This window comes from Mus caroli, chromosome 5 (assembly GCF_900094665.2).
Source record: "Mus caroli chromosome 5, CAROLI_EIJ_v1.1, whole genome shotgun sequence".
Classification (NCBI taxonomy): domain Eukaryota; kingdom Metazoa; phylum Chordata; class Mammalia; order Rodentia; family Muridae; genus Mus; species Mus caroli.
The window spans coordinates 65,678,878-65,695,649 of NC_034574.1; the positions used below are offsets into that span (position 1 = coordinate 65,678,878).

A 16,772-nucleotide genomic window follows, 5' to 3' on the forward strand; every position below is an offset into this window, starting at 1 on the left:
AGAGAAAGAAAGAAAGAAAGAAAGAAAGAAAGAAAGAAAGAAAGAAAGAAAGAAAGAAAGAAAGGAATCTTCCTACTTCTAACTCCTTCAACAGATTCTGAGCTGGAACTCTGAGGATTCATTTTCTGTATACAGAGGTCAGAGTTGCTTTGAAATAAAGTGGCAAGAATATGTCATATGCCCAGAGTCTGGTACTTATGAGGGTCATAAAATTATAGTCAATCCGACAACCACTCACTCTGAGTCAGGCAGAGTGTGCAAAGTGACTTATTGTCACATGTGCACAGGTGAGTGATTAAAAGCATAAGTGTGCACCGCAGCTCCAACGTGTCATGTAGCCTCCCCTCCCCCAGCCTTAATGGTTCCACTGTTTACACCTGGATGGAGCTTGCCACTCAATCGTTCTGCCACACCCACTGCTGGAACCTGCCACTTTGCTGTTCGGAGCCATACACATACATGGTCACTCTGCTATTGGTCCCCAGGACTATTTGGCAGGAATCGCCCCCTTCCCCTCCTTCATAACTGCGTGTTGGAATAGTAAAATTGAGCTTTGATCAGAGTTGGTTTTGACTTGGCTCCGTTCTTTCTTCCGTCCAATCTGCCATCTCAGTTAAACTGTTCCTTGCGAGCTGCTGGTCGGCCCACAACAGTGTCATACTGGGGCCTCAGACAAAGAAAGCAACCTCTCTAAGCCTTGGGTGTTCTTGTCTATCAAGTCGAGGGTTATAAAGGAAAACACCATGGGGAAGAATTAAATGCAAACCTCACCACACCACACTTATCAAATGGCTGCTGGCATGATGCCTTGGTTTAATTCTTACACAGTCACATACCAAAGGGTAAGGCTCTCAGAGAGTCTTATATAATTAAGACAAGATTCTTGTGCTTAAGCGGCATGGGAAAAAAAAAATACTTACTGGAACACAGACGTACAAAACAAACAAGTTTCTAGGGAAGAACGAAGCCGCAGCACTGTGTGGGAACACACAGAAGAATTAGACTGTATGCAGGAGAGGGGATCAGAGCACCCCTACAATTTGGTTTACGTCTTTAAGAAGATGAGGTGGGGACCAAGTGGGAAGAGCTTCCCAGACACAAAGCGACAGACACAGACAGGAGACTTAAGAGCCAGGAAACTGCGTTCACCCATTTCTAAGAAACTGCCCTCAGAGCAGACTCACCTCTTCTGTAGTGAGCAGCGGCAACAGCAGCAGCAGAGGACAGACTGGAAGGAGCTATCTGAAAAGGAGACCATTGTCACAGTTAGGAAGCCAGGAGTCCATGACCCTGTATGAACCACTCTGGCTGTGCTCCCGATAAGAGTTGGGAACAGTCCATGATCAGAGGCATGGGGACATCACGGAAATCTTCAGGAGAAAAAGACAAAAAACCTGACACCAAAACAGCAAAAAGAAGTTCTGGCACCCTGACCAGTGTGGTTTCCCTTCTGAGGTTCATCGCTCTGGCCCCGTTTCTGCATTTCCTTTATCTGTGAGTGGCCAGTATACTCTACGTGCTTTGTCATGGCTACTGCTGGCTATCGCTATAGAAGAATGGGTTTGCAGAAACAGTGTTCTCCAATGTCTTAGCAGGAGTTTTAGACTAGGCCCATCACATTTTGTGTTTGTGTTTGTTTTGTTTGTTTGTTTTTAAAAAAAAAAAAAAAGAGCTCTGAACTTCCCTACAGATAACTGATGACCTTAATCTTTATCTGATTTTAAATTAGATAACCCACCGGTCTCTCGGCCATATTTTTTTTTCCTAGTTCCCGATTAGCAAGCCACCTCGTTTGCTGTTACCCATGAGCCCAGGTCTGATAACAGCTCAAGAGTACCTCTTTCCCTAAGTAAGCAAACTAAGGGGCCCCTGAGGTCCTGAAAGGCCTTTCTTTCCACATTAATTTCCAAGCTGCTTCTGATTGATCCTCTTACACAGTGGCTGCTTAGCTCCTGTATGTATGGGTTTGCAATGCAGAGTTATCTGTAAATGAGGCCAGAGCCTTTACGTCTTTCCTTAGCTCACAGAGAACTGACTGTGAATCTTCTGGTGGGGGCTGAAGATTAATAGCCGAGTATGTCTCCTGATCAAGGAGTTTTCTTAATCTGATGTCGGGGAGGGAGCTTCCACAAGGCCACTTCCACATTTATAATAGATAACATCTACAAGCTCGCTTTAGCAGTTCACTGAGCCAGACAACAGTAGGCTCCTGAGAGACAGTTTGAACCATGAAAGTATCACATTCATGATCAAGAATCTAGTCTTGGGGGAAGAACATTGGTTGCTCTTCCAGAGGACAGGGTTAGATTCCCACATAATTCACAACCATCTGTAACTCCAGTCTTGGCACATCCGGCACCCTCCTCAGGTCTCTGTGGGCATCAGACACAAACATGATACATATACATGCAGATCCATAAATAAAATTAATTAAAATTTTAACGATAGAAATTAAAAAAAATAATTCTATTCTTGTCTTGCCTCAGCTGCTGCCAAAGTTCTCAGTTTTTCTCGAGAAACCAAGGCAGTGTTGGACTGGGGTCGTCACTCTTTGCAGTGATGGTTTACATCACGGCTTTGATCTCCAAACTCGCCTTGCTGCTTCTTGCATGGTGCTAAGTAACTGTGGCAGGGGGTAAAAGCATTGCCTTAGAGCAGCCCATGTCAACATCAAACACTTTGGGACGGTTTTGTTTGCAAAGGCCGTCTCCAATGTCAGTATTGGGAGCATCATATACAGTGTTGGAGCTGGTAGACCTGCTCCAGCAGCTGGTGCTCCAGGGGCTATTGCTCCAACAGCTGGAGTTTCAGGGGCTAGTGCTCCAGCAGCTAGTTCTCCAGGGGCTAGTGCCCCGCCCACTGAAAGTCTAGCCCCCTATGCTGCCCCAGTGAGGAAAAGAGTAGAAACCACAGATGAAGAACATGACATGGGCTTTGTCTTTTGAAATCTATTCTGTAAAAAGCTGGACTGAATAAAGAAAACAAACAAACAACTATGGAATTCAGTCCTCGCTCTCAGCAAGCTGTCAGTTACTTTTCAAATAAAAGGGGCTGAGTAGCCGGAGTCCAGAAATAAGTCCAAATTTCTAGGATTTCCCAAAAGCTCTGTGTGGACAGCTCTCTATGATGTTGCAGGCTGTCCCAGGTCACCACTGGCCACAGTTTGGGAAGTGGATCATCAAGCCATTTCTCCAATGAACAGGATTACCCCTGATTATATTTATTTATGACCTGACTTTGAATCTGCCTTCTGGCATCACCGTGATGGCAGCCACTACACTGGGCAGGACTCCCATAGGAAGAAGCAGTTTAGAAGAGCTGTTTTTGCTGGACGTGGTGGCTCACACCTTTAACTGCTGTATTCAGGAGCAGAAACAGGTGGATCCCTGAGTTTAAAGACAACCTGATCTACATAGCAAATTTAAGGCCATAGCAAGACCTTATGAAAAAAAGGAAATAAGAAAGGATGGAAGGAAGGAAAGAAGGAAAAAAGCAGCTTTTATTAATTAGAAACTTTTTTCAAAAAAGATCTGTTTAATTTTTATTTCTCTGTGTGTGTGTTTGTATGTGTTTGTGTGTGTGAGCACACATGCATGCATGCACATGGACTCAGATGCCAAAGGAATGTAGAAGATGGACTATGGAAGTGCCACGCCCAAGCTCAGGTACAAGTATTCAAACGTGATACTTCTCCCAACATTCCTCCTCCGGTGTCACCGCTTCTCCTCTTCTCATTACATCATTTCTATCAGAATAAATACAGTGTTCATTCAGCCACTGTTAACAGAACACAGCAGACGGCTCCATGATCCAATTTCCTCTGCTAATGGTCAAATCAGAGATGAGTAGCCTACACTTGTTGCCTTTGACTTCCTCTTTCTTCTGAGGGTCTTGTGAGGGTCACTGGTGACCCACACACCATGAAATCCAGTGGTCAGTCCCAAGTCGTCCTCGCGTGTGCCATGGGTAGCATCTGAGGCTACACCTACTTAGGCTTGTTCTCAGGTTTTTGATGTTTTCTCATCTTCCTCCCTGGCCTCTTAATCGGCCTCCAAAGCTTTGATCTTTTCTTTGTCTCATTCCCTTTTTTAAATCTTTCATTTCTTCCTGTAGCTTATCTAACTATTCATCAGCTCATGACACTCAGATGAACACACCGACCGAAACAAACTCTCAAAGTCCTCGCTTGGCTGTTTAGCAGTCTCCTCAACTGGATGTTGAGATGAAATATGAAGTCTTCTCCATCCCCCAACGTTCTCTCTCTGCCCTTCTTTATTTTTTAACATTTATTTATTTATTTTATGTATATGAATACACTGTAGCTATCTTCAGACACACCAGAAGAGGGCACCAGATCCCATTACAGATGGTTGTGAGCCACCATGTGGTTGCTGGGAATTGAACTCAGGACCTCTGGAAGAAGAGTCGGTGCTCTTAACCACTGAGCCGTCTCTCCAGCCCCACTCTCTGCCCTTCTCTGCCTTGTCAACAGCAGGAGTATGTGTGTGTGTGTGTGTGTGTGTGTGTGTGTGTGTGTGTGTGTGTGTGAATATGTTTATCCACGCGCGTGTGCGCGCGCGCGCACACACACACACACACACACACACACACACGCACACACGCACGCTTAGACCTCCAAAGTTTTCAGGATTTCAGAGTGATAAAATTGTTCTAGAAATGGATTAAGGTTTACATTATGGATGTATTTATTGTTTCTGAAAATAGTTTGGCCAGCAAATTTTCTCCTGAATATTTCTATGGCTTAGCTCTTGTCCATCCCCTGCAAAGTCTGCAAGTGACGGTCTGATTCTGCCTGTGATACATACAGCTGAACTCTGCTGCAGTGGGGGAGGGAGGATGCTAAGGCGAAACCAGGCTGTTGGTCAGTTCTTGATTCTTGAAAGAGATCTTGGAACCTCATCCCCCTCCTTCTCTTCCTCTATGTTTCTTGAAGCCAGGAGCCAAAACCACCCTTCCCTTCTTTTGAGTTGATTAGCTTAGGCTTTCTGTTCCCGAAACAGAAAACTGATTGCAGATTAGCATATTTTCCTCCACAATTACCCAATTATACCCTCCCCAGACATGCATGCATGCACGCACGCACGCACACACGAACACACACATAGCTTTCCTCCAGCACATCTGTTACTATGGTCAAACCACTGTTACCTCCTCTGGCTTCTTCCTATTTCTACCCTAAGCCACTTTGTTTATTCTCAACACAGTGGCCAGAGTAACTTCTTAAACCTGTCCGATCATGTTACTTCTTGTCTGCAAACTTCTCAGTGGCTCTCACTTCACTCAGAGTTGAAGCCTGCGAAACCCTCCAGGACCTGCCATCCTTTTGTCCCTGTCTCTCCTCAAGGCACTCACTTACTTCCCTCCGGAGCCCAACCTTGTACAGTCAGTTTCTGGAGCATAACAAGTCAGCTGTGTGGCAGGCTCTTGGCTTTGGTTAGCCTACAGTGTCTTCCCTCAGGGCCTGCAGCACCGTGGTCCTGCAATCCCTCGAAGCCTTTGCTCCAATCTCACCTTGTCAATGGAAGGGTGTAGCGACTATTACAGCCAGCTAGCTACATGCTTACCTGTGAGACCCCCTACTCCCGTTCTTTCTTCTATCTTTCCTTCCATGCATTTCCCTCCTTTTAATATACGATTTATTCATTTATTTATTTACATATTTACTTCTTGCTTTCCCTTTAGAAAGGGAACAGAAATTTTTTTTGTCTATTTGGTTTATAATTATTTCCTAAGAGGCTAGAACAGTTCTTCAGAAATAATATATGTGATAAATATTTTTTGGATAAGTAGATGAATAAATAGGTTTGAGGGAACACCAAATCATAAATTCGCTCAGAACATTTTGCTGGGGTTTGCAAACCGTCATTGGGAACAGAGTGATCGAATGCCACAGGAAACAATGAACCTCGAGGACTCGGAGGATTAGATTATGAAGGACTTTAGGGTAAAGGAGGCCCAGGCCTGAGAACTTTCTTCCTCGCAGGAGTGAGTTGTCAGCAGACAATAGAAGGGTACAATTCACAAAGCACAACCAACTGTGCTCGGCCTAGAAACTTACAAGATGATGTAACTAGGTGTGCTACAGCCACGTACGACATTGCATTTAAATAAAACCTAAAATATTTAATATAGTCAGAGCTAAGAATAGTCACTTTACATAGCTTATATGTTTGCCTTATGTTTACCAAAATATTTGAATTTTTTAAATATGTAAATAAAAAAAATCAAACAAAACTTTCATTACACGGGCAGATGTTCTAGGACTTTCTACATACATATGATTTTTAGTGATGGATAGGAACGGGCTTTAGTTCTCTAATTCATCCACCTCTTATGCTTGTATGATCCGGAGTTTTCATCTCCTTCATCTCCTTTGGTGCTCCCTCAAACCTATTTATTCATCTACTTATCTTATTACCCTCAATAAGAAACCTAGCTCATTTCTCCTTCTTCATCTTCTCATGTTTGTCAGGCCACCACAGAAACCCAGGGCTCTTGGTGAAACCCATTATGGATAGCTAGTCAGCCCTCAGTCTGCTCCACCCTCGCAGCTCTTGTTGCCTTTCCATCGCATCACCAGCTTTGGATGAACAAATCTAACACACTCACACTCACGCAAGCACACATTCATTCATGTGCTCTTACCATGACACTGTGGGAAAGGGAATGCCTTCCAGGCATGGAACATTAATGATAGGGAGGTTACTCCCTCCGAGAGTCAGAGAGGTACTCCGCAGAGATCCAGAACCCAGAGCTAGATTTGTACCTGGAGGTATGTGCCTGACTCTAGGGTCTTTGCTCTGCGTGGTTTCTTCCAGTCATTCTATAGTCCCTGAAGCAGCCTCGGTCAACAGCTCTTTGTCTTCAGTGTAATAGTGTCCCTCAGTGTCCGAGACTCCTCTGGTTGACTTTGTTGTCCCCAGTTCCCACTGCATTCCCATCTCCTACTTTCTCTCTTCTCAGACTTTGAACACTTCTAAAAAGAACTCCCAAATGCAATGCACCCCCTTCGTTTTGTGGCTCCCTAAGGCACACACTGACTGTCCTGGCCCGTGCTGCCTCACTAGGTCCCACTGTACAAGTGATTTCTTTACACGGGCTTCACCTTTCTCAGGCAACTCAACCTCTTCATTATTGCCATTGCCTACCCAACATCCTTTATTGTGGAGGCTTTCTTGTGTACCCTACTTAGCACCCCTAGTGCATACAAGATGCATGTAGCAACAATGCCTCCTCCCCTTTGACACCCATACCACTGTCACCCTTCAGCTGTGAAAACCAAAACAACTCCACACGCTATAAAATGTCCCCTGGGTAAAAGATCATCCTAAGTTGAAAGCCACTGTGTTCTAAGCTCTCATGCATCCTTCTGTTCCGAGGGACTAGATCGTACATCTTTTTTTTTCATAGCATCTAGATCAGTAACTGACATATAACCAGAGCTCAGTAAATAATTGCTTAATAGGTCCCGATGGGTCTTCTCATCATTGTATTAGGCCTTGTCAGTAGCCCTATCACACAGGATACCAAGCACACACAGACCATGTGTTCTGACCATGACCTTTGACTAGGGGATCCTGTGGGACAACAAAGTTGAGGGAGAGCTTTGAGACCTTTAACTAAAATTTGTTGTTGGGGGCCACAGCCTAAGACTCCATCCCAGGCCGGGCGTGGTGGCGCACGCCTTTAATCCCAGCACTCGAGAGGCAGAGGCAGGCGGATTTCTGAGTTCAAGGCCAGCCTGGTCTACAAAGTGAGTTCCAGGACAGCCAGGGCTATACAGAGAAACCCTGTCTCGGAAGACCATTTAGAAAAAAAAAAAAAAGACTCCATCCCAGATTTACTAAAAATCCAAACAGGAACTGAGAAAAGCTTATACAAAATTACGCATCAAGACGGTCTGGTAGTAGTGGGTTATCATCCAGCATCAAGCACTGGATCCAGAAATGCTAAACAGAATTATTGAAAATTCAGTTAGACCCGTTCTATTAGGATTAGCATACAGGGGTCAGAGAAGACACACCCCATTTTCTTATAGAAAAAGAATTGTCCTTGACAACGAATGAAGAGCTTCATTTGGGAGTAATAAACTAAAGTAATAAAACCCATCTTCTAGGAATCCTATTCCCAACTTTTACCAATACACCCCTTATCACATACTTGGCAACATGTACCCAAAGCTATCACTTATCCCATGTGCTAGCCTGTGCTAACTGAACCAGAACTCTCATACTGAAGTAGGTTCTACTCTATATGTGGTGGTTAATCTTCATTGTCAACTTGACGAGGTTTAGAACACCGTGGAGAATGGTGAGGTCCTCTTGCAGGTGAGTCCTTGAGGATCTTTCTAGAGAGGAGTAACTAAAGATTTAAGACCTACACTGAACGCATGTAGCACTATCCCACAGGCTAAGGACTCAGACAGAAGAGAGAGGGAAGAGGGAGAGGGCCAGTCAATCGTCCTCACTCTTCCTTCCCTCCACTTCCTGTTGACCATGAGATCAATGGTGTTTCTCCTCTATAGCTCCTGCTACCAAGATCTTCTACATGGGCACAAGCAACCAGTACTGAGGCCTTTGAAACTACGAGCCAAGAGGACTCTTCCTCCCTGAAATTGCCTGTGTCTGATATCTTGACCACAGCAAAGCAAAAGTAGGGAACATATATGGAGGAAACAGGACCTCGACATTACAGACAAATAGATTAATGAGCAGTCCAGCGTTCTGTCCAGTCATGTAGTATCTGAGTCAGAATTTAAGCCCAGAGAGCTTCCTCAGAGTCCAGGAGCATAGCAATAAGATGAGATGTGATTAAGAGAGCAGGGAAGCCGGGCATGGTGGCGCACGCCTTTAATCCCAGCACTTGGGAGGCAGAGGCAGGNGGATTTCTGAGTTCGAGGCCAGCCTGGTTTACAGAGTGAGTTCCAGGACAGCCAGGGCTATACAGAGAAACCCTGTCTCGAAAAAACAAAGAGAGAGAGAGAGAGAGACAGAGAGAGAGAGAGAGACAGAGAATGAGAGACAGAGACAGACAGAGACAGACAGAGACTGACAGAGACAGAGACAGACAGAGACAGAGAGCAGGTTCTCAGTTTTCCCCACCAGTTCCCTAGTACCCAGTCAACTTCTGTTCACTGTGTTCTCACCAGACAAACTTATGGTAAATACCGAGCAGATGTGATCTCCTCTAAAGACAGATGGAGGAAGAGGGCTGAGGAAGCCAATGGAGTCTTTGGTCCCTACAGCTCTTGTTGTCTGAGCCCTACTCAGCCCCTTACTGAAATGAGATGTTTCCATATGGGATCTAGTGAGCACACCTCTCCTTACTCTTAGGGAAGCCTCGTTCTGGGTAAGGTCTTCCTGGCCAGGGCTGTTGTGATTAGAGGCATTTCCAGGTTTGTAAACCTGACTCCTCTGCTAGTCAGGACTAGCAGGGAGATTGGTATTAAGGAATTGACTCCTGTGACCTTGGCGGTTAACAAGGCTATGGCAGGAAGCTCAGAGACACGAGCTAGTTTGAGCCCAAAGGCAATCTGCAGACAGAACTCCTTCTTGCTCAGGACTGTTATTTCTCCCACAGAGGCCCTCCTTTGTAAATAAGACTAACAGTACCATGCAGGATAAGCCTCCTGTGATGGTTTGTATATGCTCAGCCCAGGGAGTAGCACTATTTGAAGCTGTGGCCCTGTTGGAGTAGGTGTGGCCTTGTTGGAGTAAGTGTGTCACTGTGGGTGTGGGCTTTAAGACCCTCACCCTAGCTTCCTGGAAGTCAGTCTTCTACTAGCAGCCTTCAGATGAAGATATAGAACTCTCAGCTCCTCCTGCGCCATGCCTGCCAGGATGCTGCCATGCTCCCACCTTGATGATAATGGACTGAACCTCTGACTGAACCTGTAAGCCAGCCCCAATTAAATGTTATCCTTTGTAAGACTTGCCTTGGTCATGGTGTCTGTTCACAGCAGTAAAACCCTAACTAAGACACCTCCCTAACTTAAAATCCATCCATTTAAGTATTAATCTCCCCAAAGACATTTTCACAGAAACATTCAGAATATTTGAACAAATTGTATCCAGGTACCACGCATGGCCCAGCCATGATGGCTCACGGCATTAGCAATCACAGCACTTTAGATTTGAATACAGAGCCTGGCGTGTCATTCAGTGAGTGAGGTGCATGCTCTTTAACCTTAAAAACCAAAGTTCAATTCCTGGAACCGATGCTACAAAGTGCCATGGCACACATGTGTGTGTGTGTGTGCGCGCACACACACATGTGTGCCCATACATACATCATATATACCCAATAAAAACTGTAAACAGATAGATACATTTTAAAACATACAACTCCGAAAGAGAAACCTCATTGTCACCATGCAGGCAGGACTATCTGAAAGTAGGAGAGGACTGTCCCTAGTTCACTGAGCCCAGTTCATCCCCCCTCCCCAGTACTGTGGCCTGAAAACCCAACAGTGTTCCCCCAACCTTAACTTTGTTCACTTAGGCAGCCTGAAATTTGGGAGGAAGGCTTTTCAAAAATACTTATCATTTCCTGATTCTGTAGCAAAGGCAATTCCCCTTTCTTTGAAAGTACAGCCTGCCTTGCAGTGGCTTCAATTACTTAAAGGTCTATTGCTCCGAAGATCAAACAGTCACAAGCCAACCAGCTTAACCTCTGCCTATGCATAGACCTGTCCCCTCTACCACCACTAATGCACACAAACAGCTGCTACCTTGTGTGCCCTAGCTCAGCATGAGTTCCCCAAGTGCTAGACATATTTATTCAACGTTAACATACTTGATCAAAATTCACCCCAATGCAGACACCAGTGATCATTAGATTCAAGGGCATTTCCTGCTTAGGTTATCTAGGTCTTCGGGAGAGTGAATGAATTGGTGTGCTCCCTTCCACAGACATTCTTGATGGCAGAAGTCAGTTGGTGTCCTTTGACAATAACCTGCACAGAGAAAGTTCTTGCCTGTGTAGAAAATCCCCAGTTTATCCAAGAACCCATGTACATTAACGAGGGCCTTGTCAAAAGACACCAAATGCTTAAGAAGTGAGCAATGGCCATTTGCTTGATGGAAGGTCCCATGGGAAGGACACTCAAAACTGAGGATTTTTTCAGGAATCCAGCTTTCTCTCCCAGGCTTATGTCTGTATTGTTCTTTCCGTCTGCTTCTTGTTCCCCAGCAAAGATCCTTAATGATACACCATTAGTAAAATGGACATCACATCCAGACAGGATCTCTGTAATCTTTCCACACTGGGACATCTCTCCCCAGCTAGGTGGTTCCTGAACTATTTGTTACCTGTGATCCTGCCTCCTTGAATCTGGGATGGGTGTTTGAGGGGTTCCTTTCTCCCAGGAGGCTCATAGTGACCACAACAGAGATTTGATTGTGAACAAGCATTCACTGAGGAGTATGGGTTGGTGGGGGGGCAGGGTGGGGAAGGAAGCATGACTTCCCAAAGCAGCATGTATGATATACCTCTGGGCAAGCAAAGCCATTGTGATGAAAAGCCTTTGCTCAAGCAGGCAGGGAAGTAATCACTGTGTCTTCAGTTTCTGAGATTTACCAGCAATGTCTCAATTTAGCTGCTGGCGTAGGCAGTGCTGAGTTTCTTCTGGATCGGTGCCTCAGAGGAGAGCCATTCCTCCTGAATGTGGGCTTCATAGTAACTGGCAGGTGGCTGGTGATTTTTTTTTCCCCTTAAAAACAAGCTTTAAAAAAATCACCCAGTTTCAGGAGCTGCCCTGAACTAAAAATTGTGGATAATTTTAGGTGAATCTACTCCAGAGGGCTGCAGGAAAAAAAAAAAGGCCTCACAAATTTGGACCCCCAGATGAGCCGTACTGATCTTTTCTGAGACAGTGCCTTTTTATATAGCTCTGTCTGTCCTAGAGCTCACAGGGTTACGTTTGAAGTCACCCTGCTGCCTCCACAGTGCAGGGATTAAAGGGGCAAGGCAGACTGGATACTTGTAAACTCACTATAAACTAGGCATGGCCTCTCCTCAACCACCCCTCCACCCCACCCCCGTGTCACCAGGAGAAAAGTCAAACTTCTTTCTCTGCCACAAAAGCCCACCACTAGATCTAAGCTTTATGGCCGTTTGGGACAGGAATATTTTAAATGAGTTGACAGGTAGTTTGGGGAGGCTCAATGCTGGTAGCTTTTCTCTAGTTTCCTGGTATCAAATCAATAGCACACATGAGTGGAAAGTCGGTAGCGAGAGAAGGAAAAGCCATAGGTTGTGGTTTTCACATGAATGTTGGTCCAACTTAAAAAGCTATTCTTTATTCTAAGCTTGTGCCCTTTATACAAGTGGGGCGTTAATTATCTTGTAGGTACACCTATATACTGTTTGTTTGTTTGTTTGATTCCTCATTTATTGAGTCAGTCTCCCTAAGTAGGCCAGGATAGTCTTGAACTTTAGACCCTTCAAATGCTGGGCAGCAAGTTTATGCCACCATACTTGATACCTTTCTAAGAAATGAAGGTCACCTGAGATAATTTTTTTGCTAGATATATTGGCCAAGAAAGGAATAACTCTGTAATAGGCCCCAAGCCACCTTGTTTTCTTTTGTTTTATATTAGACTGTGAAATTTTGGTGAATCGTTACATTGGGGAAGTCCACAATAGGAGAAAAGAAGTGGGTCTGGGAGTGGATACAGTTGGGTAGATAGGAACGGTTCTTGGCCTGGCTTGTCCCCAAGGTCCAGTGTTGTTGGGAAAGGAGTTTAGGGAAGACTCTAGAAGCCTGGGAGTCAGGATCTGGATAGAACATTGGGAGATATTCCAGGGAGCAAAAGGTGAGGAGAGGCTGTGTGTCTCCCACACAGCATCCATCATGTGCCTCCCAGCTGTAGTCAGGTCCCCTGATCTAACCTTCAAATAACCTCCTAGGAGCGAGTGCCCCAGGCGCTCTCTCTTATCACTGAGCTCCAACCCCTGCCCTGGGTTGTTGTTTTGAGACAAAGTTTGGTGAAGGCCAAGCTGGCCTGTAATGTGCCACATAGTTCAGACTGACCTCCAACGTAAGATCTTCTTGCCTCTCCCCCACCTGGGTATGCCCAGCTGTGTTTGCAGAAATGCAGACTCCTTCCTGTAATGAGTCCATGTGAGCCGGACTCTGCAGTCATCTCACTCACAATCTCTACTCTGCCCCACACCTCAAGGTCCTGTTTCCTAGAACTGTATTGTCTGTGGGCTCACAGGTCACAGGCTCGGTTTCAAGCCAGCTTGTGAAGTAAAGAAATGCCTGAGAGCATATGGGCACTGGAGCCCAAGCTGAGCTGCCTGCCTCTGGGTGGGCAGGGGTGGTAGTGGATGAGACTGGCCTTGGGGGTGGGGGCTTCTCAAAGGAGCTACTGGATCTGCAAATCAGCACACAAGAAGGCAGGGAAGCCTCACAAAGGTGGGTACAAGCTGGCCACAACTGCCATTTTTAAACAAGTTAGTTAGGGGGAAAACATGACAAAAGAAATCAGTTGTGTTGTGTTTATGTTCATTTTAACAGTCTGTGGGTGAGAAAGAGCATTAATTCCAGCAGAAGCAACAGTAGTGGGAGCAAACATTTGCCTTGAATCTGTGACACTCTCTGCCCTTGCCACTAAAAAAATTTTCTTCTTTTTTTTTTTAAATTTTTATTTTATGTACATTGGTGTTTTGCATACATGTATGTCTGTGTGAGGTGTCATATTCCCTGGAACTGGAGTTACAGACAGTTGTGAACTGCCATATGGGTGCTGTGAATTGACCCAGGGTCCTTTGGAAGAACAGCTGGTGCTCTTAACTACTGAGCCATCTCTGCCAACCCCACTACAGTCATTTTCTATTTCTAGGCACAAACTCGACCTGCACCCAATCACTTTTATGATTGCTTTGTTTCTGTGGACCAGTATAGGCTAGGGACTCTAAGAGCAAGTTCTCAGCACAAAGGAGATTTGCCTAGAAGGTCAAAGAACAGCAAATAAGAGACAAGGAGGAGACAGAGGATGAGGGAGAAGGGGAAGGGGTTGAGGGAGGGGAAAAGGTATTTGTCCCAGAAGGGTGTCACAAAGGACTGCCTCTGGATAGAGAGGAGACAGACATGACCAATAGGAAAATGGCCATTTATAAAAGTAAAAGGGGAATCCCAGTGTTAGAATGGGGTGTTTGATTTTAATTGGGCATGTTAATTAGGTGAGTCAAAGAGGGTTTTTGATTGATGGACTTCAATACTTTCATAGCTGGACCTTGGAGGACAGCCTCAGGAGGAGGAAGTGGCCAAATAAGGGAATAGACCCAAGGGGTTTATTTAGGGTGTAATCTAACTGTTTAGAAAGGCAAAGGGAATGGAGAAGAAGGGCAAGGCCTGCCAGAGCTGTGTTTGCCATGCTTGGGCTAGCCAGTGTCCCTTCAAGTTCTCTAACGGCTCAGCAGAGCTCACCGAAGCTGCAAGCAAGCTGCTGAAGCTGGCTTGGAGCTAGAAAACCACTTCCATGTTCACAGACGCAGCAAAGACAGGAGCTGCGTCTTTTGTGCACCATGTCTCAGAGGTGGCATCCCATTGTTTTTACATACTCGATCTGAGAGAGGTAAAGAGTCCAGTGCCTAGGATGAGGGGTTGATCATACCTGGAAGTAGTTAGCACCAGAGGCCAGCCTAAAGGATGCCTACCCCAGCTACCCTGCTTATCCTCATATTAATTACAGTAATAATGGTCCATTCGCTTTGCAGGGCTGCTGTGAGAGTACTCTGGGAATGGAGAGGCCCTGGAAATACAGTGCAATCAAAGTTTCTTACTGTACCCTCAGATCAAATGATGATAATGAACCTAGAAACTGGCATTTAAGCAGAACCCCAGGCATGTATCAGGCAAACTGGACCATAAGATTACACAAACACATACACACACACACACACACACACACACACACACAAATATATATGAAACATTTTATATGTTTTTTTTTCTTTCCACAAACAATAGATTAAAAGCATTCAAGAAGAGGTGAAAGGGAGAAATTTCTAATCCTTAGCTGCTGTACTGGGATCTTGCCATCTAAGTAAATGTCTGAGTTGCTCTCACGGTAACCTAGCTGCCAAACACACTGGCAATTCCAACACTTCACAAATGTAACCTCACTGGAGAAGTGTCTTGGACCCTGTTCAGAGGCCACCATCATTACTTTATGATCAAAATCCCACCCTATACAACTACCTCCTCTTCCCTTCCAGCAGCCTGTGACTCCAGGTCACCATGGCAGCCCCTTGAACAGTCAATGTGTTTGGCGTATACAAATAAGCATCCTTAAGTTTAAAACACCCTGGAGGGCACTTGGTGTTGCCTTGTCAATGGTAAATACTCATTATTTCACGCAGAAGAAAATGGAGTGGTTTAGCTATGGCTCATGGCAGAAGGACACACAGACAGACAGACACTGGATGGTACAGGGACATTGCATTAAAACCATCCCCCCCACCCCCTCCCAGGCCACGGGGAAATCTAAGACCCCATAGATAAGTAGTCTCCCACTTGATCCCTAGACAGCCTCTGCATCTACTTGCTTTACACGTAGCTGAGCCTTTCCTGTTATAACACATGGCTTCCCCTGGTTCTGACCTCATGAGAAACAATCAAAGCCTTTAAAAGTCCATATTCTGTGTCTGCTCAACATTATTCTGCCCTTGGGGAGGTGGGGACTCGTGACAATTCTTTCTTTGTATCTTTTTCTGTCTTGAGCTGCTTGTCCTATTTCTGATAACAAGAAACCCTTTTGTTGCTGCTGCTGTTGTTGTTGTTTGTTGTTTTGTTGTCTTGTTTTGTTCTTAGTGAATCAAACTGTAAATCATATTCAGGAAGGCACAACAAAAATAGCATTTGATTATTTTTATAAATCCTACCAATGTCTGGAGGTCCTAATAACATGCTGTGGCTTAAAGAGATATGTAAAATTCGGTCAGTTTTTTCCTACTGCCAGCTAAAAATAAATCAGAATTCTGGCCTAATCTGGAATGACTAAGTAAGTTCTACTGATGTTTGATTCCAAGGGCATCTAGAATTAAAATCAGAGATCATCTTTTTTTTTTCCTTTTCTAAACCCCTATACATAATAAGCCTCTCTTGAGTCTTAACGTTAACTGTGGAGTGCTTCCAAAATTTGTCTTGAAGTCTTTCAAAGCGACTCTCAGATTAGTTGATGTGTCCGCCAGCTTTGCCCACTGTTTACTTGTGACAGCTATAGGAAGAGGCAGAAAGGGAGCGCTCACGCTGTAGACCTGTTCATCCAACCAAGGTGCCCATGGGAACCTGTCAAAGCTGAGGCTAAACCAGAAAAGTCTGATCTCCTCACCCTCAACTCTGAGTTCATTATCGTTCAAAAAAACAAACACATCACATCACAGTGACCGAATTTCCACACATGCTAAGTACACAACTTTTTTTTTTTTTTGCTATTGTCATCTGTATTCTCAATTCTCAAATATATAATTTTATCAGGACACAGTGACCATTTAAATAAGCCACAAAATTCTGTCACTACATCTGAAGAAATCATCGTTACGATTTCACAAATTCCTTGTTTTAGCAAAACCCGCTTCTAGGGGTCACCAGTAGGCAACACACCCATAAACACGCTGTGACATTAAATGGTAAAGCCCATCTTACTCACAAGAGGACAGGATCATGGCGACCCTGCTTGCTGGCCATACACAGAAGCCTTGGTTCTTCAGCTCTGTTCCACTCACAGTAACACATCTTTCAA

The 16,772-nt window shown here is 44.9% G+C and overlaps 1 protein-coding gene across 4 annotated transcripts in view; it reads right to left on the reverse strand.

Annotated features, from left to right (window-relative positions):
* Txk (TXK tyrosine kinase) overlaps positions 1–16,772 on the reverse strand; it is a 57,283-nt gene extending 40,511 nt beyond the window's left edge. For 2 of the 4 annotated variants that reach the window (XM_021161681.1, XM_021161680.1), the window contains exons 1-2: positions 16,680–16,772; positions 1,185–1,242 (exon numbers count right to left, since the gene is read on the reverse strand). In XM_021161681.1, the coding sequence (XP_021017340.1) occupies positions 1,185–1,242; positions 16,680–16,695 (74 nt within the window). In that variant the 5' untranslated portion in view covers positions 16,696–16,772. Of the gene's footprint in view, positions 1–76; positions 335–659; positions 731–1,184; positions 1,243–16,679 lie in introns of those variants that run through there. The other 2 variants (XM_021161683.1, XM_021161682.1) reach the window with 2 other exon arrangements.